The following is a 24,451-nucleotide window of genomic DNA, read 5'->3' as shown; positions in this document are numbered from 1 at the left end:
GGCACTTCCAAGTCTTGTTCTTTTTTCTCACTCTTTTGATATGTACATCCATCACCAACAAGCGATGTTGATTAGCCACGCTCTCTCCTGGTATAACTTTGCAATCCTTACAAGTTATACGATCCCCTTTCCTCATTAGAAGAAAATCTATTTGTGTTTTTGACGACCCACTCTTGTAGGTGATCACATGTTCTTCTCTCTTCTTAAAGAAGTCGGGACTTTCACACCACATTATGTAATTCGAATGCTCAATCTGCCCGATTCCACGTCCTGTACCCCTCTCTAGACTAAATGATAATTTCTTGGATGGAACCAGTAGTGTTTATTTGGAGAGGCTTCAGAGGGATTGGGAAGCCGTCCCAAATAGTGTTGATGAGTCCTGGGACAATTTCTTTAGGAATTTTGTAAGTCAGGTCTCTACCTTGCCTGGAGTTTCGGGCCAAACCATTCAAGAGAGTATGCGCTTGTTGTTGCTTGTGAGGGCATAACAGGTTAGCAGTCACATGAAAGCTAAGTTGTACCCTTTGGGTTTGGAAGAGAGAGATATCCCAGATGATTTAGACCCTGCTCTATATGGGTTCACAGAGGCTGATCTTGATAGGGAGTTCTTTTTAGGGGTCTGGAGGATGTCTGGGTTTTTGGCTGAGAACCGTCTCGTGCAGACCCTTAGGTTCATATTGACCCGGCTTGAGCAGGCTTATTGTGGGACCATTGGGTATGAGTATATGCACATTGCCGATCGTAATAGATGTAACTGGTTGAGAGACAAGATTGAGACTTTGATGCCAATGCAGTACAATAGGCAGAGTCGTGAGGTTATTCTTGATAGACTTATGTGGAGTACACAGTTTGAGAACTTCTTGGCCACTAAGTGGAAAGCAGCTAAGAGGTTTGGGCTTGAAGGTGGAAAAACTCTTATTCCCGGCATGAAGGAGATGTTTGACTGGGCTGCTGATCTCAGGGTTGAGAGCATAGTTAGTGGAATGCCTCACAGAGGGAGACTGAATGTATTGGGTAATGTGGTGCGGAAGCCTTTGCGTCAGATATTTAATGAATTCAGTGGTGGTACAAAGCCTGTGGATGAAGATGGGCTATACACTGGGACTGGTGATGTCAAGTATCATTTGGGAACCTCTTATGATAGACCCACTAGAGGTGGCAAGAGACTTCATTTATCTTTGGTTGCAAATCCAAGTCACTTGAAAGCTGTGGACCCTGTTGTCGGAAAAACTAGAGCAAAGCAGTTTTATTCAAATGACGCGGACAGGACCAAGAACATGGGTGTCTTGATTCATGGAGATGGCAGCTTTGCTGGACAAGGTGTGGTGTAAGAGACTCTTCATCTAAGCGTTCTTCCTAACTACACCACTGGTGGGACTATACACATTGTTGTGAGTAACCAAGTTGCCTTCACAACTGACCCAATGTCTGGAAGATCTTCAGAGTACTGTACTGATGTTGCCAAAGCATTGAATGCTCCTATTTTCCATGTAAATGCTGATGACATGGAGGCAGTCGTTCATGTCTGCGACCTTGCTGCTGAATGGTGCCAGACATTCCATTCTGATGTGTGATTGATATAGTGTGCTATTGTCGATTTGGGCATAATGAGATGGATGAGCTATCTTTCACGCAGCCGAAAATGTACAAGGTTAGACCCTTACATATCCATTAAAAATTCATATCCTTAATTGATCGAAAATAAATATATATATTTTTCTTGTGATAAATCTCAAAGTTGTTCGCAGTTGACTTCCCTTGTGTTGTAAATATTGAATTATAGTGCAGCTATTGAGATGTGCAAAGCTGATTACTGAATTTTTACTTAATTAGGGGTTACAGGTTATTCGAAATCATCCACCAGCTCTGACAGTCTACCAGAACAAACTTCTAGAATCTGCACAAGTGACTAAAGAAGACATTGAAAGGATACAAAACAAGGTTAATTCAATTCTTAATGAAGAATTGTTGGCTAGCAAGGATTATGTTCCTCAAAAAAGAGACTAGCTTGCATCCCATTGGTCTGGATTTAAGTCACCTGAACAAATTTCTCATATCCAGAATACTGGGTTAGCGTTTTTTTCTACCAGTTTCACCAGTTCTTTGCAATATCTGATTTTATTCAACTTAATGAATTTTATATGCTCCTGTACAGGGTAAAACCAGAGATTTTGAAGAGTGTTGGCAAATCAGTCACAGCCCTTCCAGAAACTTTTAAGGCTCACAAAGGAGTAAAGAAGGTCTATGAACAACGCCACAAATGATTGAGACTGGTGAAGGAATTGATTGGGCAGTTGTGGAAGCACTTGCCTTTGCTACATTAGTTGTAGAAGGTAATCATGTTCGACTGAGTGGTCAGGATGTTGAAAGAGGTACATTTAGTCATCGTCATTCTGTAGTTCATGACCAGGAGACTGGAGAAAAGTATTGCCCTCTTGGCAATATTATGGCGGACCAAGATGATGAACTGTTTACAGTTAGCAACAGGTAATGAGTGATTAAAGTTTTCCCTTTCATTATTATTTGGTTTGATTTTGTCATATTTCTCGAGTTCCGCCCCCCCCCCCCTCCCCCCCTCTTTAACGTAGTGACACAGAACTTTTTGTAAGATTTATTAGATTTCCCTTGTATACTCTAATTAAGGTGGTGTTTAGCCACGAGTCTGACAGACCCTCTTCAATAGCTATTTCGTGCACGACATTCTATTTAATATCCATTTTGAATTCATTACACCATAGGATACTTCTCTCATCTATGAATGCATTCCACGTCTTTTGATTCTTTGAAACTTGGTTTTCCATGGTGTACCAAATCAGCTTTCCCATTTTGTTCCTGATCCTAGAATATATACCTCCCAATAAAGAACATTTGTAAAGACTGTAGGACTGCCAGATACCACCATACGACTCATGGGACGATGAATAGTACTCTGTTAAATTGCAATTTTCATACTTAGTTTGTCTGTACCACAAGTTAATTGTGCTTTTATGTGCAGCTCACTCTCGGAGTTTGGTGTTCTTGGATTTGAATTGGGTTATTTGATGGAAAGTCCAAACTCATTAGTAATCTGGGAAGCACGGTTTGACAACTTTTCCAATGGAGCTCAAGTTATATTTGATCAGTTTTTGAGTGGTGGGGAGTCCAAGTGGCTTCGTCAAACTGGGCTTGTTGTGTTGCTTCCTCATGGTTACATGGGCCAGGGCCCTGAACATTCTAGTGTACGACTGGAACGATTTCTACAGGTATTCCTTTGTCAAATACGGTTAATCCATTCCTTCCCCTCCCTGTTCTCCCCCTTTTCCCATTAGACAGCAGTAGCATATGGCATGGATCCACATATAATGCAAAGTTCTAATTTTATGACAGATGAGTGATGACAATTCTTTTGTCATACCTGAGATGGATTCCACACATCGGAAGCAAATTCAGGAATGCAATTAGCAGGTTGTGAATTTGACAACTCCTGCAAACTACTTCCATGTTCTACGTCGTCAGGTGAATGAAACTATTTTTTCTTCAATATTTTATAGTATTGTGAAAGTTTCTATATGTTCTAACCTTGTCTCATTTTTCAGATACACAGGGAATTCCGCAGGCCTCTTATTGTGATGGCTCCTAAAAACCTTCTACGGCACAAGGACTGGAAATCAAATTTATCCGAGTTCGATGATGTGCAAGGCCACCCAGGCTTTGACAAGCAGGGGACCAGATTTAAGCACCTCATCAAGGACCAGAATCACCACTCTGATCTTGAGGAGGGTATTAGACGGGTGGTTCTGTGCTCCGGCAAGGTATAGTTTTACCAGTAAAGTAATCTTTTCTTCCATTCAGTAGAGCTTGGAGTATGAAAAGCGAAATCTGGCTGAAATAGATCATATAATTCTGTGTTGACTTGTAGATAAATTATGACTTATTACATGAACCAAGGGACAAAAGTTAATTCTATCTTCTGCCCTGTATTCTCTTGCAGCTTTATTATGAACTTGATGGAGAGCGAAGAAAGGTTGGAGCAAAGGATGTTGCAATTCGTAGGGTGGAACAGCTTTGCCCCTTCCCTTACGACCTCATCCAGCAAGAGCTGAAGCGATATCCAAGTATGTACCTTGAACTTTCCATTGAAAAGCAAGTACTATACAATATGATTAATGGAGAAGCCCAAGCTTGCTCTCTTCCCCTTTGTCAAGATACTAGCCTGTTTCCCAAGATATATTATTTTATAGTGTTTATGAAAATTGGATTCCTTTATTGTGTCCTAATACTTAGATCATTAATGTTAGAAGGCAAAAAAAAAAAAAATTTCAATGATTCTAAACTAACTACGCTGTAGAATATGAAGTGTGGTCATATTGTCGTGTGAGTCCAACTGTTACTTGTGAAAGGGGTTTAGTTTTTCAGGTCATCTTGTGATTGAACAATGTTTTTGGAGATATATGAAACATCAACACGTATTAGTGGGAAATGTTGAAAAAGATCATATAGTACTAGCTGTGGCTTTGTGAAATCCGGTGATACGGTTTTTGTTGTTCACTGTTATGGGGGATAAATTTTGCTGACATCGTGAGGTTGACACACTTGTTATTTGGTTCTTTCAGATGCTGAGATAGTTTGGTGTCAGGAAGAGCCGATGAACATGGGTGCGTGCAGCTATGTTGCACCCCGCCTTAGTGTTGCCATGAAGTCCCTGGGCAGAGGAACTATGGACGGTGTCAAATACATTGGCCGTGATCCATCAGCTGCCACAGCCACTGGTTTTTCTCAGGTTCATGATATGGAACAAAACGAGATTTTGCAGAAAGCGATGCAGTAGGAGCCAAATGAGTCTCACAACTGAATCCCGTCGCGCTTATTGATCCTCTTATAACACTGTCTGAATCTCCTTTCCTGATTTTTTTTTGTTGATCCAAATTTTAATAAAAGATCGATCATATATCAAATATGCCTCCTTTTATGTGAGGGCTGATGCACACCACAGGTTATGCTTCACAAATTTCTCTTCTTTTGGCAAACAGAGATAAAGAAATATGAACCTTTCCTTGGCACATATGTTTCAAAGTATCGAATGGAATGTACTTGCCTCGTTACATGTGAGTTGTCTTTCCTCCTTACCGGCAAACTACATATATCATATATGTGTCAACTTCTAATTTGCAGTTAAGGAAAAATGACTTGCCTAATTGTAAGGAGCTAAGCAATTTTGCATTAAATTATGCAACTACTTCGAGACCACCATGGCTTTTTGAAATACAACCAAACAAGAATATAGCTTGTTGGCCAAAACAATTGTTAGCCTATATTTATTGCAAAATTGATTTTCGTACTCTTACTGTTCTATTGCACCTCTTCATTTGTTTTTACATCTTGATTATTTATTTATCGTTTCATCAAAATTTACATACAACGAGTTTACTTGTACCACGCCCTCTCAATTTAATAATTAAATGTTATACGTAAGATTTTCCTCGCCCTCTCAATCACCCGTAAACCCTAAATCCTAAACCTCGTCCAGTTGCTCTTAGGATTGGGCCAGATTTGGATCTCTACCCGACCCACCCACAATAATTGTTTTTTTTCAAAAAATCAGGAAGTAAGATTTGTCTTGGTTTTATTTATGACAAATCGACCGAAAAAAGAAAGAAAATAAATGGAAATGGAAAATAAAAGGTAGCGTTCCAGAAAAGCTAAAAAAAGTCACCGTGGCTTTCCCTGCAATTAGGGTTCTTTTCCGTTCTCTTCCTCCTTCCACCTCTCGCTTTCAGTTCCCCTCCCACTTCCAGGTAAATTCCTAATCTCCATCGATTCCAAGCTCGCATCTTTCGGTAGTTTAATCTCGTTTCTGTAGAGACAAACGAAACGAACCGCAACGTTTCGTTCACCAACATTGAGTTCAAGGAACAGTTTCGTTTCTCTGTAGATCAAACTGGTTATATGTTCTTGATTGGTTTCTGTTAATTAATTTATTTATTTTTATCTTCCAAGTTCATGAACTCGTACACGTATTATGAGTGGATTAAGGTACAATAATTGGTATGATTATTTAATTTATTATTTGTCTTTTATTGGATTGGACAGGGTTTTGTATGATTGAGGGGTTTGAGCAGTGGAAGAAAAATTTGTGTAGAATTGGGATAAAGTTTGTGTGATTGATAGATTGGGTTGGTAGCTATGTCGTGGTTTCGAGCTGGGTCTAGTGTGGCAAAGCTTGCCATTAGGAGAAGTTTGTCGAATAGTGGATCCTATGCGGCTAGAAGGCGGGTCCTTCCGTCCCAAAGCCGAGATTTTCACACCACAATATCTAAATCGAGGGCTGCCCCGGTTCCACGCCCTGTACCCCTCTCCAGGCTAACTGATAGTTTCTTGGATGGAACCAGTAGTGTTTATCTGGAGGGGCTTCAGAGGGCTTGGGAAGCTGATCCCAATAGCGTCGATGAGTCGTGGGACAATTTCTTTAGGAATTTTGTGGGGCAGGCCTCTACCTCTCCCGGAATTTCGGGGCAGACCATTCAAGAGAGTATGCGCTTGTTGTTGCTTGTGAGGGCATACCAGGTTAATGGCCACATGAAGGCTAAATTGGACCCTTTGGGTTTGGAGGAGAGAGATATCCCAGATGATTTGGACCCTGCTCTATATGGGTTCACTGAGTCTGATCTCGACAGGGAGTTCTTTTTGGGGGTCTGGAGGATGGCTGGGTTTTTGTCTGAGAACCGTCCTGTGCAGACCCTTAGGTCCATTTTGACCCGGCTTGAGCAGGCTTACTGTGGGACCATTGGGTATGAGTATATGCACATTGCAGATCGTGAGAGATGTAACTGGTTGAGAGACAAGATTGAGACTCCTACGCCCATGCAATACAATAGGCAGCGCCGTGAGGTTATTCTTGATAGGCTTATTTGGAGTACACAGTTTGAGAACTTCTTGGCTACTAAGTGGACAACAGCAAAGAGGTTCGGACTTGAAGGTGGAGAAACTCTTATTCCGGGCATGAAGGAGATGTTTGATAGGGCTGCTGATCTCGGGGTTGAGAGCATAGTAATTGGAATGCCTCACAGAGGCAGACTGAATGTATTGGGTAATGTGGTGCGGAAGCCTTTGCGTCAGATATTTAGTGAATTTAGTGGTGGTACAAAGCCTGTGGATGAAGTTGGGCTTTACACTGGGACTGGTGATGTCAAGTATCACTTGGGAACCTCTTATGATCGACCCACAAGAGGTGGGAAGAGAATTCATTTATCTTTGGTTGCAAATCCAAGTCACTTGGAAGCTGTGGACCCTGTCGTTGTCGGAAAAACTAGAGCAAAGCAGTATTATTCAAATGATGCGGACAGGACCAAGAATATGGGCATTTTGATTCATGGAGACGGTAGCTTTGCTGGACAAGGTGTGGTCTATGAGACTCTGCATTTGAGTGCTCTTCCTAACTACACCACTGGTGGGACTATACACATTGTGGTGAACAACCAAGTTGCCTTCACAACTGACCCAATGTCGGGAAGATCTTCTCAGTATTGTACTGATGTTGCCAAAGCATTGAATGCCCCGATTTTCCATGTAAATGGTGATGACATGGAGGCAGTCGTTCATGTCTGTGAGCTTGCCGCTGAATGGCGCCAGACTTTCCATTCTGATGTTGTGGTGGATTTAGTGTGCTATCGTCGATTTGGGCATAATGAGATTGACGAGCCATCTTTCACACAGCCCAATATGTACAAGGTTAGACCTTGTTTCCAGTTAATTAATATTTTTATTTTGTTCATTTATTGAAGAAATTTGTATCTTATGCTCATGATAAGTCTCAAAGTTCTTTCTTTATTGTGTCTTGCATTGTTATAAAGTGCAGCTATTGAGATGTGCAAAGCACTCCTGATTTTTCTACCTAATTCTGGGTACACAGGTTATTCGGAATCATCCCTCAGCTCTAACAATCTACCAGAACAAACTTCTAGAGTCTGGACAAGTGACCAAAGAAGACATTGAAAGGATACAAAACAAGGTTAATTCAATTCTCAATGAAGAGTTCTTGTCTAGCAAGGATTATGTTCCTCAAAGAAGGGACTGGCTTTCATCTCATTGGTCTGGATTTAAGTCACCTGAGCAGATTTCTCGTATCCGGAATACTGGGTATAACACTGTCTTATATCAGTTTCATCTGTTCTTTGCAATATCTGATTGTATTTTTTAATGAATTCTTTATGCTCCTGTGCAGGGTAAAACCAGAGATTTTGAAGAGTGTTGGCAAAGCTGTCACTGCCCTTCCAGAAACTTTTAAACCTCACAGAGCAGTAAAGAAGGTGTATGAACAACGTGGACAAATGATTGAGACTGGTGAAGGGATTGATTGGGCAGTTGCTGAAGCACTTGCCTTTGCCACACTACTAGTAGAAGGTAACCATGTTCGACTGAGTGGTCAGGATGTTGAAAGAGGTACCTTTAGTCATCGGCATTCTGTTCTTCACGACCAGGAAACTGGGGAAAAGTATTGTCCTCTTGACCATATTACGGCTGGCCAAGATGAGGAAATGTTTACAGTTAGCAACAGGTAATGCTTGATTAGGTTTGGTACAGAGTTTTGTTAAAATCTCCATAAGTGCATAGAAGGTTTTGACCATTTTTTTTTTTGTTTTCTGTTAGGTTTAGTCCAGTGTTTTTTTGTGCTGTAACGTAGTGACCCAGAATTTTAGGATTCAGCTGCATTCCCTTTTAGTATATAATCTAAAGAAGAAATGGTGGCATTTGGCCATAATTTTGTTGTATTTCGATGTCTACATTTGTGACAGACCCTCTTTAGGGGCTATTTGTGTTCCCAGCAATCTATTTGATATACATGCTTTATTCATTACGCCATGGTTTACTTCTCTTGTTCATGAGCATTTCTCACATCTCTATGGTTTATTTTTCTTCCTCATATTATGCTAATGAGAGATTAATGTTGACAAATAGTTTTTACCTTTTTGTTCCTGCTAGAATATATACTTGCTGTACTCCATCTTAAAGATTTTAAGATTGCTGGACTACCATGACTTGTGATACCCTGAATAATGTAGACAAATGGTTTTACCCTTTTGTCATACCATGACTTGTGATACACTGAATAATACGTTTTTAATTTGTCATCTAATTGTCTTTGTGTGTACAGCTCACTCTCAGAGTTTGGTGTTCTTGGATTTGAATTGGGTTACTCGATGGAGAGTCCAAATGCATTAGTGATTTGGGAAGCTCAATTTGGTGATTTTGCCAATGGAGCTCATGTTATCTTTGATCAGTTTTTGAGTAGTGGGGAGTCCAAGTGGCTTCGTCAAACTGGGCTTGTTGTGCTGCTTCCTCATGGTTACGATGGCCAGGGCCCTGAACATTCTAGTGCCCGCCTAGAGCGATTTCTTCAGGTATTCCTTTGTCAAATATGGTTCACTCCTTCCCCCTTATTTCTCTTTTCCTTTAGACAATAGTAGTGTCAGGCATGCATCCTGATCTAATACGTGTTCACGAATGTTTGTGCAGATGAGTGATGACAATCCTTTTGTCATACCTGAGATGGATCCCACACTTCGAAAGCAAATTCAGGAATGCAATTGGCAGGTTGTGAATGTGACAACTCCTGCCAACTACTTCCATGTACTGCGTCGTCAGGTGAGTGGAAATATTTTGTTTCAGTATTTTCCAGCATTGTGACTAGTTTCTGCCTGTTCTAACGTTTTGATGAAAAGAAAATATATTATCCAGTATTGTGAAAGTTTCTGGATGTTCTAACCTTGTCTCATTTCTCAGATACACAGGGAATTCCGCAAGCCTCTTATTGTTATGGCTCCTAAAAACCTTCTACGGCACAAGGACTGCAAATCAAATTTATCTGAGTTTGATGATGTGCAAGGCCACCCAGGTTTTGACAAGCAGGGGACTAGATTTAAGCGACTCATCAAGGACCAGAATCACCACTCTGATCTTGAGGAGGGTATTAGACGGCTGGTTCTGTGCTCTGGCAAGGTATATTATTCCTAATTTTCCTCTGTTTATAAACATTTAAACACACAGATGCATACGTGTACATGTTGTTTGACTTCTAATTGCATTATAGTTTTACCATTATATAAATCAATTCGGCAGACCTTGGAGTATGAAATGCAAAACCTGACAGAAGTATATCATATGTTGACTTGTAGATAATTATGATTTGTAATTTTGTATCATTAACCTGGTCCAAGGGACAAATTTTAATTCCATCTTCTATCCTGTATTCCCTTGCAGGTTTATTATGAGCTTGATGAACAGCGAAGAAAGGTTGAAGCAAAGGATGTTGCAATTTGTAGAGTGGAACAGCTTTGCCCCTTCCCGTATGACCTTATCCAGCGAGAGCTGAAGCGATATCCAAGTATGTAGTCTGTAAATAAGGATTAATGGAATGTCGAAACATTCTGGTGATATATATAATGTTTACGAGGCTCAGGGTGAATAGTATTGTTTTCTTTTCTGGGAGCTCAATTTAGCTGACATCATGAGGTTGACACATTCGTTATTTGGTTCCTGCAGATGCTGAGATAGTTTGGGTCCAGGAAGAGCCAATGAACATGGGTGCCTACAGCTATATTGCACCCCGCCTTAGCACTGCCATGAAGTCCCTGGGTAGAGGAACTATCGACGACATCAAATATATTGGCCGTGCTCCATCAGCTGCATCAGCCACTGGTTTCTATTCGGTTCATTTGAAGGAACAAAGTGAGATTGTACAGAAAGCGGTACAGAAGGAGCCAATTGAATCTCACAGCTGAAGCAGCGCCTCTCAGACATTAAGATTTTTTGCTTCTTTGTTTAATGCTCGTGTTTTTGAGAACAAGGTCAATCTGCTTTATCATCAACGACACAAGGTTGGTTAGACTTTGGCCATTCCGGATGATTATCTTTCGGATATTCATTGTTATTTCCCGTTATGTATTTGGTTAAGCATGATTATACTACTTGGAAGGTTTTTGTCTCGTCCTTTCCACTCCTTGAATTTCGTTAAACTGATATCTCCGGCGGCATGTATCTCAACACCACAACAAGAATTTGATTGCAAATGACTCTTGAGTATATTGCTCAAAATTAAGCATGGTTAAGGAAAAAAAATAACTAAGGGGAAGGTTAACGAGAGAATTTATAGGGCATATTTGTATTCAATTCGTTAAACTTTTAGTCTTCATTGTTTGTCGCACATTTTGTATGGCCTACTTTGTAATTTTTTCAACTATCTGAACTGTATAAATTTTAATTCATCAGTCATGTCTACCAAAAATATATGACGAAAGTTGTAAGTTGTGTTCGGGGTTGGGGTTTGGGGAGTTATTGTCTATCGTTGGCCGTCAAAGAGGTGGTAGTTTACCCTGTGGCGGATGTCAACGGTTCGAGTCCGCTTATCTCCAACTCGCGAATTTAGCGATACAAAGCTATATGATAGCACCAAATTTTTCCGATTCGGCAAAAATCAAAAGTATAGCCTAAAAACAAACTAACCTAAGTTATCTTGTTTCGTCTCCTTTTTCTCCATTTCTGTTATTACGTGACAGTTCTCTCTTAATCTCTCTTGTCATGTATTTGCCATGTGATGAAAGAGATAGGAAGTGACACAACAAAAGATCGTACGTGAAAGCTTTCATGAGTAAGGTATTTCTCCTGCAGTGCAGGCAACTACTAGTGGAGTTGGCAACAGCATGAGCCTTTCTTATCAACCTCCACTTGTCTACACTTGATTTCCTCTTCCTGTAATGCTTTTCGCAATTATTCTGTTGTTAATGCCGGCTGTCCCTTCTGCTACATCTACACTTCTGTCACCTTGTAGTTTTAAAACTTGCATCATTGCAAAAGCGCCTAAAAATTTTCATTTGCAGGTGTCTCCGCGGTCCATTTCAAAGCTGCCTCTGATTTGCAATGCAAGCAAATATCACCTTTTCTGGACACGCGTTGTGGTCGCTACCCATCCATAAATTTCCTGACAGTAAAGGTGCTGAGTGCTGTTTATCATATACTAGTTTGATTGAAGTTTGCATGCGACTGTGATTCCTACTAAAGTACAACAATTTTTTTATACTTATTGTACCAACATTCAAGATTTACAAAAATGGTAGCCGAGTGAAGGAAATGGTGCACCCCAGTCACGATATGTTGGAACACTCGGTCAGGCATTATGGCTTTTAGAACTCAATTTTTTGTTCAGGTGGAGAAGAGAGAGTTGCAGTTGTTGTATGGATGGTATTGTCAATCCAACAAGGAGGCGAATTTCGGTGGGCAAAGTTTATTTGACATATCCTGAGGAATCACTCCCCGTCTGGTCTCTAAGAACATATGGGATTGGCATCACCCGTGTTTAGTTTTCAGTGAGATTGCCAGGATCATGGCCTGGTAAGCAAGCAACCAGTTATGTAGGCGCCAATAGTGTAATATCCGTGTTCAGCTTTTAGAAATAGTGTGATATCCGTGTTTAGTTTTAGAAATAATCAGTTTCAGGAATAGTTAGTGTTTATTTCATAAAATAGTTTAGTACTTGTGTTTAGTTTCAGAAATAATTAATGTTCAATTTTTATAAATAGTGTTCAGTTTCATAAATATGGTTGGTGCTCGTTAATTTTTCTATTAATTTTTATTTTATTTTATTTTTTATTATATTGAACTTTTGTTATTTTTATTAAAATTTAAATCATTTACTAAAGTTTAAAATCATTTTCATTAAATAAAGTTATAAAATAATTTTTAGTTAAAATAAACTTAGTCTAAATCTTTTTTTATTAAAGCTCCAAAAGGCTGATGCTGCATGACGTGGGTTTTTAAAGTGAAAAGCACTTTTATATAATAGCCCAACTTAAACTAAGGGCTTTTATATAATATTCTAACTTAGGGTTGGTTTAGTATTGCTGTGCTTTGAAAAAAAGCTGCTGTGAGAATAAGCAGCTGTGCTGTGAGAATAAGCGGCTGTGAAATAAATCAGCAGAGTGTTTGGTAAACTTTTTTGTAAAAGTGCTTTTCGAAAAAAAAAAAGCAGTCTAATAGTGGGTCTTTTCATTAAAGAAGCATTGTAGCTCTGTGTGCTTTGAAAAAAAGCCAGTTTTCCAAAGCTGCAAATAGCAGCTTCAGCTTTTTCCTTTGATTTCAGCTTATTCTCATAGCAGCTTCCAAAATAAGCCCTTTTTTTTCAGTTTACCAAACACCTAAAACCCTCACAGCTTTTTTTCATAGGTGCTTTTTTTTTAAGCACCTCACTCCCAAACTAGGTCTTAAACTAAGGGCAAAGAGACATATAGCTCATTTGGATGTGCTTTTAAAATGACTGAAAGCGTTTTTAGTGAAAATATTTTTAGAACCAAGCTTTAGTAAATATGCAAGTAAATTCTAGAAATGCACTTAAAGTGCTTCCTGGAAGATCCCGACCACTTGCCCAAAAATACCGGTCAGGAGGATCCCGACCAATTGCAGGATCCAAATCCTATATAATGGACCTGGTGGTTTCTAAAATTATTAGTTAAAATGTAGGGTTTGTTTAAACTTTTGATCATCAAATTGCACACGGAAAAAAATGTGGAAGTCTGAGATGGATAGCATTTTTAGCTAAATAATGAAGCCTAGAAAGTAAAATATTATTAGTCCAATTACTGTAATCCAGAGCCACTAATTTCTTGCACTAATGAGCTCCCAAAAGCCTAGAAAGTATAATATTATTACTCCAGTTACTTGATCCAGAGCCACTAATTTCTTGCACTAATGAGCTCCATAATTGGCTTTTGGCCATGTTTCAATTATTTTCTTGCACTAAAATCAAAAGACCCCTAAATCATATTTAACTAAACTATTATATATAAACTTTGTACCATTGTGCCGTAAAATTGTAGCTGAACCTTAATTAAGACGCTTTTTTTTTTGAAGTAAAAAAAGCATATGCTAATTAATTAAAAATAAGGAAAATTAATGAAGAGTCCTAAAAAACTTTTAGTTTTAATGAAAAATGACAAATAAAAGTGTAAGTGAATAGTAGCAGGAAAGGTAAAATGTCATTTTTCGTTAAAAGTAAACAATATCGAGAGTGTTTCGTTAAAACTTTCTTAAAATAAGTTTCTAAGCTGATGAATAATTAAGGAGAATCAGAACATGTCACTAAAAGCCGCAATTGTCATTTGAGAATTCGGTAGTCTGGCAGTGATGAGATTCACCCCTGTTTTCCATCTCTCTGCAGTTTTGATTTACACATTGTGCTCGATTTTGGAGAAGAATTATTCTCCAATTACATATGCCTGCACAAGACCACTCACAACTTCTATATTTTCCACTATATTTACAAGTTTGTGGATTCAAAGTTTATAACCAGTCATCAAAAGATAGAGAAAAAAAATGAGATTAACATGATCGAATAAATTATCCACAAAAAAATATATCCAAAGGACTACTAAAATCAAAATAACAAAGTGAGAATTTGCTACCATATGCATATTTTACTGTGCTAACATTATAATTTAATCTTATTATTAATTTTGACCTGACTAATTGTAATTTGATTCTCTTATCTTACCCCATGGGGTAAGGTCCCATCATTCAAGTCACTTCAGCAAATGTGGGTGCTACTAATCAAGAAAGATCAAGCTGATAAAAGAAGAAGAAGAGGATCCTCTCCGGATCTAATTTGTGGGGATCTTAGGGATCCTTACATTCTAACCGTTTATCGTACATCGTACGGTCAATTTTTTTCAGATACTATTTGTGTTTAATTTAAAGTCAAATGATTTTTTACCGTACGATACATGATGAATGGTTAAGATGTGAGAATTCTTAGAACCCCACAAAGTGGATCCGGATGGGATCCAATTCCATAAAAAAAAAGAAAAAAAAAAGAAAGATTAAGAATATAACTTGATTTTTACAACAACGTGGTGCATAATATATTTTTACAACGTGAGAGCGTTCTTATAATAAAACTATGCTACTGATGTGACAACCCGTCCTTAATTTTATTATTTTATAAATTTTAAAATGTGAATTTACGAGAATACCCTAGAGGCGAGGGTATTGATTTTCGTTGATCACTAGTTCATGACGCGTATGAATTATTATTGTTATTATTGTAATGGTTGTGGTTAAAAAAAAAAAAAAGAGGAAGAAAAGAAAAGGGGGTTTACGGGGAAGAAGGAAAAGAGGGAGAACCGGAGAGAGAGAGAGGGAAAGAAGATGGGCACTACCCAATCGGAAAGGAGAGAGGGAGGTGAGGAACGAATCAGGGAGAGATCATGAAAGGAAAGGAGAAATGTGAGTGACACCCAACCATGACCTCCTTCCCCTTGACCCGTTTTCGACCCACAACCCCCGACCCGTTTCCACCATAATTTCCAATGATTTTCCATCGGATTTTTTCACGAAATGGACCCAGCCACCACTCCCAAACACCATCTAGCCCTTCCCTCTTCCTATTACACCTCAAAAATCAAGGGTTTTGGCTTTAAAATTTGGAGAACCCGCACGGTGGAGTGCGGCGGATTTGGGTTTAGTTTACCTAAATCTGAAACTAATCACACCCATTTCTACCACCATTAGACTTCCCTTGAGGTATGGAACAAAGCCCGATCAGTTGTAGGGGCGGCAGATCATCGAGGAGGAAGAATCGAAGCACACCCACACTTAGGGTTCCGATGGATTTTAGCTAAATTGGGGCATTTCTAGGCCAAATTGGACTTGGTCGCAGGTATAAAATTTTCTCTACTCACTAAAATCTTCATGTCTGTGAAATTTGGTAATTTTTGGTAATAGTTGGATTTTCCGACGAGTTGGGGCGGCCGACTACCACCCACGGCGGCGCGTGGCCAGTGGACCGCCAATGATATTTTAAGGCTATGTTAAATATATTGAATTCAGTTTTGATATTTGAATGACGTAGTTTGATCGTTGGAACCTAAATTCTCTACGTACGTTATTAGGTATTTATGTGAATCGACAATCCGACCATTGGATCGTCACCAAACTTTGTTACATTGTAGTACATAATATTTGACGAATGTAGGAACTTACAGATTGGGAATCTGACGTACGGATCTTTCTAAATTGGATTTGTAAGTTCATAAAAGAAAACGTTAACCGCTAATCAGTTTTGGAAATTAGCGGAAATCCAACCGTTGGATCGGAATGAAACTTAAGTATGTTGTTCTAGAAGCATATTGTGTATCATGAGAAGTTACGGATTGGAAACCTGAGATGCGGATATTCCGGATCAAGTTTTGCAGGGTTGTGGACCCGACCGTCGATGACTTTTGGTCAATGGGTCTCAAATTATTCTAGAAGGTCCTTGAGAATATGTTTTATGTAAATTATTTAATCTATCGGTAAGAACTTTGAGACGTGATTTGATTATTGGTCACAATCGACGATAGTTCGTGATGTCTCGATATTCGTGCAAGGGACTCGTAGTGCGGACCTAAAGTGAGTAGGTCTTTTCCCTTTTATCGTGTATATATATATATAAGATTGACATCTCCGCAAACATTTATCAATTGAATATTCATATAATTTCTGTGAATGCTTTAGAGGATTACTGCGAACTACAAATGGCTTGATCCCTGTTTAGGGTACGTAGGCAGTCTAACGAGACGTTAGATGCAGCCATATAATAAATGAGATTAAATAATCGAGGCAAAGCCTTGTTTGGGGAATTGAACAATGTGAAGGATATTAGTGGAAAATGTGAGATCTAACCTTATGAGTTGGTGGTTAAATGTTGGTCATAAATCAATACGTGAGGAATCAAGGAATTGAAGTAAGGAAACGTAAGTAATGCTGGTTAACTAAATTAGGGTCTAGTTGGGCTTATCACCGATTATTATTCCCGAAAGTAAATAATTCAGGAGTAGAGCGTTATAGATTGTGCATTTTACGCCATATTATATATATTTATATATAATTGAAAATACTATGGTATGAGTGAGTTTTAGATTGCATCATGGCATATCCATATGTATATTATCAGCACATAATTACTGTGAATGCTATGAAGTGCGAAGAGGAACGCATGACGCATAGGTAAGTTCAAGTGAGTTTATGGTATTAGTTAAAATGATAGAGTTATGGCATGGCTACATTTATGTTTTAGGCAACTTCGACATTGTCGTACAGGCTGCAATAATAGGCAACTCCGACCTTGTCGTGCATGTTGCCCATGAGTCGTACATGTTATGTTAGATGCAGTTAGAGTTCACCTTCCGCACCTTACACTCGCCTTGGATCCAAGGTAGGTGCACAGTCGTGTTGTACATACCACTTAAGGTGGTTCTGACTCGTAGGTGACCCTCGATTATTCGCACAGTCTTCACGTAATCGTAGCACTTGAGCGTACTTATGTACACTCAGTCCTGTCGTACAGACCACTAGAGGTAGTTCCGACTCGTGTGCAGGAGTATATGATGAGCTAGTGATTCAGCCGTACAGTTCACGTGAGGTGACTCCGGCTAGTATATGATGAGCTATTGATTCAGCCGTACAGGTCACGTGAGGTGACTCCAGCTAGTATATGATGAGCTATTGATTCAGCTGTACGTGAGGTGACTCCAGCTAGTATGTTTATATATTAATATTTTTAATCCCACAAATTATGATTTTTTTTAATTTAAAATCTCATTTATATAAACAACTAAAATTTCTAATTTTTAAATTAAAAAATATAGTAACATACATAGAAATAAATTATCACATTGATTTCAGGGAACTCAATAAAAAATTAAAAACCAGCAAGGTTTCAATCAAAGAATATTCATAGTTAAGGACCGCATTCAAAGTCTTTTTTTTTTTTAACAAGTGGAGACAACTACCACCAAGACCTAACCCTAGTTGGCAATTAAACTAAACTCCATTTTCAGCACCTCTTCCTCTCAATACACTTTTGTGATATGACAGTGACGTCCTTTTAAGCCAACATTTGTCTTGATCACTTGAAACAGTGATCTATTTACTGCTTGCTTAATCAGATATGAATCATATGGTAATGCAGGATAATACTCGATATGTGGAAAAGAGGCACTACTGGTTTTGATGCTTAATTTGGTGAAATTGGTTCTCTTCACAAATGTTACTCTTTCAGATCACCTTAGTGGACTCCATAGAATATTCAAGATTGAGACGCACATAATTTACTATGCCTATAAGTAACTGCAGCTTCTCCATTTTCTCTCATCACTGATCATCCCTCCATTTTTTCTCATCACTGATCATCGATCACTTGCTAACTTTTCACGTCAGACGCTTATTAGTTTTAGAACAAGATCAACATGTCTAAGCGCTCCAATATGGCTCAGATGCTCAATCGGGCGGTGCCGTTCATGGCTGTCACCTTCATGCAAATTGGGTTCGCAGGGATGTCCTTAATTTCAAAGTTTGCTCTAAACCATGGGATGAGCCCGCATGTCTTGGTAGTCTATCGGCATGCTGTGGCCACTGTTTTTATAGCTCCTTTTGCCATTATCTTTGATAGGTGCATCTCTCTGTCACCTTCCTGTATGTCGTAATTTTTTTTTTTTGCATCTGGCGTAGTGTTGAGAGATGAAGAAAATTAATCCAATGAACTTGATTCTATTGCAGGAATGTAAGGCCAAAGATGACCTTATCTATTTTCACCAAGATTGTGTTGCTTGGCCTATTAGAGTTAAGTACCGTGACAACTAATTAAGTCACACATTTTTCAGCTTACTATAACTTTGAAAAAAAGTTTTAGTTAAGTAGTACTGTTTTTCTTATGAACATATGGGAGAACCGAACTAATCAAGTGATCTCTACTCTTAATTATTATTAGGCCTGTAATTGACCAGAACCTGTTCTATACCGGGATGAAGCTTACAACAGCAACTTTTACATCTGCCATGTGCAATGTTCTTCCTGCTTTTGCTTTCATAATGGCTTGGATTTTCAGGTATATATATATATCATGAAAATGTGCTAGTTAATTTTTTTGCATGGTTCTTAATTTTTTTGCATGGTTCATGAAAATGTGGATTTAAATTATTTACTTTGACTAGGTTTGAGAAGATTAATTTGAGAAGCCTGCATAGCCTGGCAATGATATTGGGGACGATAGTGACTGTGGGAGGAGCCATGCTTATGACTCTAATTAATGGACCCATGTTGAATTTTCCGTGGACAAGAAGAAATATCCATCAAGAATCTACAGTTTCCACAGTTCATCAGGATCCCATAAAGGGAGGTATCATGCTTGCAGCTGGATGTTTCTGCTGGTCTTGTTTCATGATTCTCCAAGTAAATCCCTAATGTCTCGTGCAACTTTTTTTAATTTTTTTTAATTTTTAAATTAACGGAGAGAGAATATTCAAACTTGAAACCTCTTCCGGAATTAGAAAAAGGTATTAGTTGGTGGAGAGTTGGTATCTTTACTTGGGGTAACATGCAAGTAACAACCCTGATCTACGTACCCAAGTCACGAGCTGGATTAATACATAATTATCACCCTCATTGTCATACTAATTATGGATTTCATATATAGGCGATTACTCTAAAATCATACCCTGCTGAGCTGTCCCTAACAACTTGGATATGCTTGGTGGGCACGGTTCAAGGAACTGCGGCGGCCCTAGCTTTCGAATGGAATAACCCTATAGCTTGGTCCATACACTTTGATTATAAGCTGTTAGCTGCTGTTTACAGTGTAAGAACTTCTTAACTAACCCCAATTTTTCTGGTTAAAAATCTTGTTGTATATACATACGTATACTTTACTAGTTATATATTTACAGCTGAAGAGATGTCATGATGCAGGGAATAATGTGTTCAGGGATCGCTTATTACATTCAGGGAATGGTAATGAAGGAAAGAGGACCTGTTTTTGTGACTGCTTTTAGTCCTCTAAGCATGATTATTACAGCCGTTATGAGCTCCTTCATATTAGCTGAGATCATGTACTTGGGAAGGTAAATTTACATCAACCTCTCTTATCTATTAAATGCAGGAACATGGACCTTGGATTTATTTAGCTTCTAACAAAAATACAGAAAAAGAAAATAGTATCAAGGAACACTAAAATACAATAATTAAGCAGTATATAAATCACATTTTAATGCTTATTGTCTGGTTCTTGTCCATCCCGTTCTATATTTTGACTTAAAGTTCGTAATTTTATTTGCGCATATTTGCCAAGAAAAAAAACAACGGGACAACGGCTAACAAGGGATTATTTATTTATTTTGCAGAGTAATTGGAGCAATGGTCATTGTGATTGGCCTCTATATGGTTCTATGGGGGAAAAGCAAGGATCAACTTCCATCCGAATTAGAAAAAGATGATAAAAGGGAATTGGCTACAAATGTTTAACAAAATCTACATTATTCATAGAGAAGGCACTGATTTCAGATATTTGTGGCTATTGATGTCACTAATTAGAAGTTGATATATTTATCTGGAGGAGGAAGAGCAAAATACTATAATAACTACTTGCAATTTGAATTTTCAATCTGGAACAAATTCCATGCAAAGCCAAAATTTAATTAAGTATATCGTGATGGAGAGCATTCCTGTTAAATCTTCCAGGCCAAGATCAATATCAAGGTCAAGGTCAGAATCACCCAGTCCGGCGCGGTCGGGTAGTGCCTGATTCTCTGGCAAGTCATCTTCACGGCTTCCTTGGTGTTAGATGCAAGGATTTATTATGTCCGACTTGTTGAAAATATCACTTTTAAGAACCTTAGTTGTCCTTATTGTGGCCGGTGTGTGGTTTTTATATATAAGGCCTAGTGATTTTACATTTAAGGTTGCGTAATGTTGTCGAGAATACTTGGGGGGTGCTTTTTGTGCTTGGTCTGTTTCAGGACATCTTCCCTAAGGTTATATCGTCGGATTTTCTGTTGCTTGGTTGTTTTGGTTGTGTGTGCCCAAAACAAAACAAAAATCCATTGGTTTTGGAGGTTGTGATGCTATATGTAAAAAAATATATATATATCTTGATGGAGTGCATTGAAAAGACTCTCGACTCGCTCAAAAGCGAGTCCAGCAAGATTTTATTTTATTTAATTTTTTTTGAACAGAAACTGGGATTAGCCAAGACACAACGGCCAGCAAGAACAATGAAAGCCAACGGAGGCTGACAAAGAGATAGTACAAGCATCGACAACACGTGATTACACACAGACGTAGCCACAAATGGCAAACGTCATCCCATAAAACAAGACAAAAGCTACACAACAGGGGGGGGGGTAAGGAAGACCATCCTTGTTCAGAATTCTCACAAAAGAAGATGGGGGTCTTTCAACCCAAGCCAAGTCACGCATCTCCGGTGTGAAGTTTGAAGCAACGAAGTCCGCCGCAGCATTTGCTGATCTTGGAACCTAAGACCAGGAGCAGGATTGGAAAGTCTTCCCCACCACACGAATTCGACTGAGGATTGGGAAGATTTCCCAAGCACAACTCATCGAGCAATTTTTCAAACAAGTGATGACATTCTTCGAATCCGACTCAATCACCACTTGAGCAAGATTCAATTCTTGTGCCAAGCGGCACCCCTCCAAAATTGCCAAGGATTCGGCAACAGTTGCATCAGAAGCCAAAACATGCGCCATTTTAACCGCTATACACCTGGAACCAAAGTCCTGCACAACTAAACCCAGCCAAGCCATAGACGAACCAATCTTCCAGCTCGCATCTACATTGATCTTTGTCACGGGATTGGGAGGGGGAAACCACAGGGTCAACTGATCAGGAATGGAAGGGCTCGGAAGGCTGCCCATTCTATCCATAAATGTAGCAACAGAAAATGCATCCCACGCATAAGTCAAAGCATGTATGGTTTGAGAAGGGGATGGATCCCTACATTTAAACACAACATTACATCTAGTGTCATATCCCGGCCAGGGGCGGACCACTTCCCAAGCCCGCTCCACCATTGTAGCACGATATTGTCCATTTTGGGCCCCGACCACGCCCTCACGATTTTGTTTCTGGGAACTCACGAGCAACTTCCTAGTGGGTCACCCATCATGGGAGTGCTCTAGCCACCCTCTCGCTTAACTTCGGAGTTCCTACGGAACCTGAAGTTAGTGAGCTCCAAAAAGGCCTCGTGCTAGGTAGCGATAGGAATATACATTTAAGGATCACTTCCCTGGGCGATGTGGGATCTTACAATCCACCCCCCTTAAGGGGCCCGACGACCTCGTCGGCACACCACGGCCATGGTTAGACTCTGATACCAATTTGTCATATCCTGACCCGGGGCGGACCACTTCCCGAGCCCGCTCCACCACCGTAGCACTATATTGTCCGCTTTGGGCCCCGACCACGCCCTCACTGTTTTGTTTCTGGGAACTCACGAGCAACTTCCTAGTGGGTCACCCATCATGGGAGTGCTCTAGCCACCCTCTCGCTTAACTTCAGAGTTCCTACGGAACCCGAAGCCAGTGAGCTCCCAGAATGCCTCGTGCTAGGTAGGGATGAGAATATACATTTAAGGATCACTCCCCTGGGCGATGTGGGATCTTACATCTAGCCTTCCAAATAAACCCAGAAGAGAAGGCCACCAATCATAGAAACCGGGATTTACTCTCCTTTGTACCCAAGTTCAGCTTGAAGAGGGAAGACAACCACATATCCAGCAAGATTTCCACCACTGAAAGATATCAGAAGAGTGGACCAGCCACTGAAATTGGTAATGGAAAAAGAATACATGGCAAACATCCCATAAGTGAAAATTACTTGGTATTACTTTAGGGTAATGTTAGGGAAATTAAATTTGTAAACTAAATTTTGTAAACTAAATGACATGGAAGTTGATGATTGAATTATTACTTAAGTGTTGATAAATGTGTTTATTTCAGTTTGCAAATTTTATCTACAAATTTAATATATCTATCTCTAGCATTACCCTTACTGTATATATCAAACCCAATATGTGCATGATTGAGTCCATGATTCTTTCATGTAAAACTGGGACGTTAATGCCAATGAAATTGATGAATCAAAAATATCAGTTTTTATGTAGTGAAAAGATAAACACGTAAGAGAAATGTTAAGGAGATATCTCTTAAAATGAGACTCTTCATGGACTATCTGCTACCCTATGTTTTTGGTACAATATTTTATAATGTTAGCACAAAATTAATGTTAAACTGTGAGGTGACAGAGAGTTCACGAAGAATCTCACTTTTAGAAGAGTCTCATTAGCATTTCTCAACACATAATTGTGACAGGGTTTTGAGATGAGTAGGTCAACTTATGTTGAAATGAATTGTTAGCAATGCTGGAACCGAGAGGGCTCCTGATATGGATTGGTCTCAGCTCCTTATAAATAGGCTGCAAATGGACTAAAATACAACAATAAATGTTACATTATGTTTGGATGAGTGAAATAAACTTAGAATTTGTTAGAATTTATAAAGTGACATGTACTAATTCTTTTGTTTGGATCCATAAACATAGAAATTTAGAATTTATATGTGGAAAAAAAATTGGAATTTGAGACCTCCAATTCCCAAATTTAATTTTCATGTAAATAAGTGTTATTTTCAAATTTCTATGAGAGAGTTTAAAATAACAAATTCCGTATTGAATTTTCCTCGTTTGAACTCTTCAACAATTCAAAGCACCTATTTTAGTTACCAAAACTGTGAGGGGTTTCTTCAATCCAAGCCCCTAGGATTCGATGGATTCTACGTAAACACTTAAGCGAAAGAGAGTGATTTCCCCTAATCTGGACTTTTCATCCTCCCATTTGTTGCCGATTTGTGGTCATCTCTTCATCATCTGGTGCTTGATTCTGACATTTTGATGACTGATATGGAGGTTTATCTTTCTTCTTCCCCATCCTATGGCTCCAAGAATACTGCAAAAGATAACAGTAAGAAATTATTTCCAAATTCTCACTAGGCAAATGAAGCTGAATTTTTTTTTGTTACTGCATATACCTTCCATACATGTGCGTAGCTAAAGCAAGGGAACCCATAATTGCAACAGTTACTGTCCCTAAGGGGTTAAAAGAAGAATTGTAAAGAGGTCCCTTTTCTTTGTTTACCACTCCCATGATATAATAATAACCCCAGAGAGTATTGCCTGCGGCAAAGCCACTTCTGTGAGTATAAATTATAATCTATTGATAAAAAAAATGTTGAATAAAAGATTTCCTACCACATAAAAAGTTAGCCAAAAGTTTGACGTAAAATTGTATAAACCAGATTGGATTAGGGTTTCCCCATTCCATGAAAAGGGCAAATAATATTGCGGCTTCAACCAGACCCCAAAAGCATGTTAAAGTTGTGAGGGAGAGCTCACAAGGGTATGGTCTTAGTGTAAAAGCATACATTGATTAGAATTCACCATCAAATTTTAGTTACTTTTTACTTAGGCAACCAAGAAATGTACAGATTTGTTATTGATAATTAAAAAAAAAATATCATCTTTGCACTCTTATATATCTACAAAAAAACATGAGAAGTGTTTTTAAGTGCTGATAACAATTTTTAGAAAGAAAAAAAGAATT

General features: G+C 38.9%; 2 protein-coding genes, 1 long non-coding RNA gene and 1 pseudogene across 3 annotated transcripts; all 4 read left to right on the top strand.

Annotated features, from left to right (window-relative positions):
• Positions 1-242: 242 nt before the first annotated feature.
• LOC103435985 (uncharacterized) lies at positions 243-5,086 on the top strand (annotated as a pseudogene).
• A 238-nt stretch (positions 5,087-5,324) lies between these two features.
• Positions 5,325-10,961, top strand: LOC103434762 (uncharacterized). The gene is made up of 9 exons (XM_070817873.1): positions 5,325-5,774; positions 6,070-7,707; positions 7,889-8,115; positions 8,201-8,533; positions 9,131-9,377; positions 9,493-9,621; positions 9,760-9,975; positions 10,237-10,360; positions 10,519-10,961. Exons 2-9 carry the CDS (start codon positions 6,163-6,165, stop codon positions 10,755-10,757), a joined length of 3,060 nt encoding a protein of 1,019 aa, XP_070673974.1. The 5' UTR covers positions 5,325-5,774; positions 6,070-6,162; the 3' UTR covers positions 10,758-10,961.
• Positions 10,962-11,505: 544 nt separating this feature from the next.
• LOC139193951 (uncharacterized) lies at positions 11,506-12,567 on the top strand. The gene is made up of 3 exons (XR_011578535.1): positions 11,506-11,628; positions 11,853-11,965; positions 12,073-12,567. It is a non-coding gene; the product is annotated as an uncharacterized lncRNA (long non-coding RNA).
• Positions 12,568-18,026: 5,459 nt separating this feature from the next.
• Positions 18,027-20,451, top strand: LOC103434750 (WAT1-related protein At2g39510-like). The gene is made up of 7 exons (XM_008373110.4): positions 18,027-18,454; positions 18,562-18,624; positions 18,773-18,889; positions 18,996-19,233; positions 19,478-19,639; positions 19,750-19,901; positions 20,181-20,451. Exons 1-7 carry the CDS (start codon positions 18,252-18,254, stop codon positions 20,299-20,301), a joined length of 1,056 nt encoding a protein of 351 aa, XP_008371332.2. The 5' UTR covers positions 18,027-18,251; the 3' UTR covers positions 20,302-20,451.
• The last annotated feature ends 4,000 nt before the right edge of the window (positions 20,452-24,451 follow it).

This window comes from Malus domestica, chromosome 02, assembly GCF_042453785.1.
Source record: "Malus domestica chromosome 02, GDT2T_hap1".
NCBI classification, from domain to species: Eukaryota; Viridiplantae; Streptophyta; class Magnoliopsida; order Rosales; family Rosaceae; genus Malus; species Malus domestica.
The sequence above is the reverse complement of the archived record's forward strand: the minus strand, read 5'-3'. Positions and strand labels throughout refer to the sequence as shown.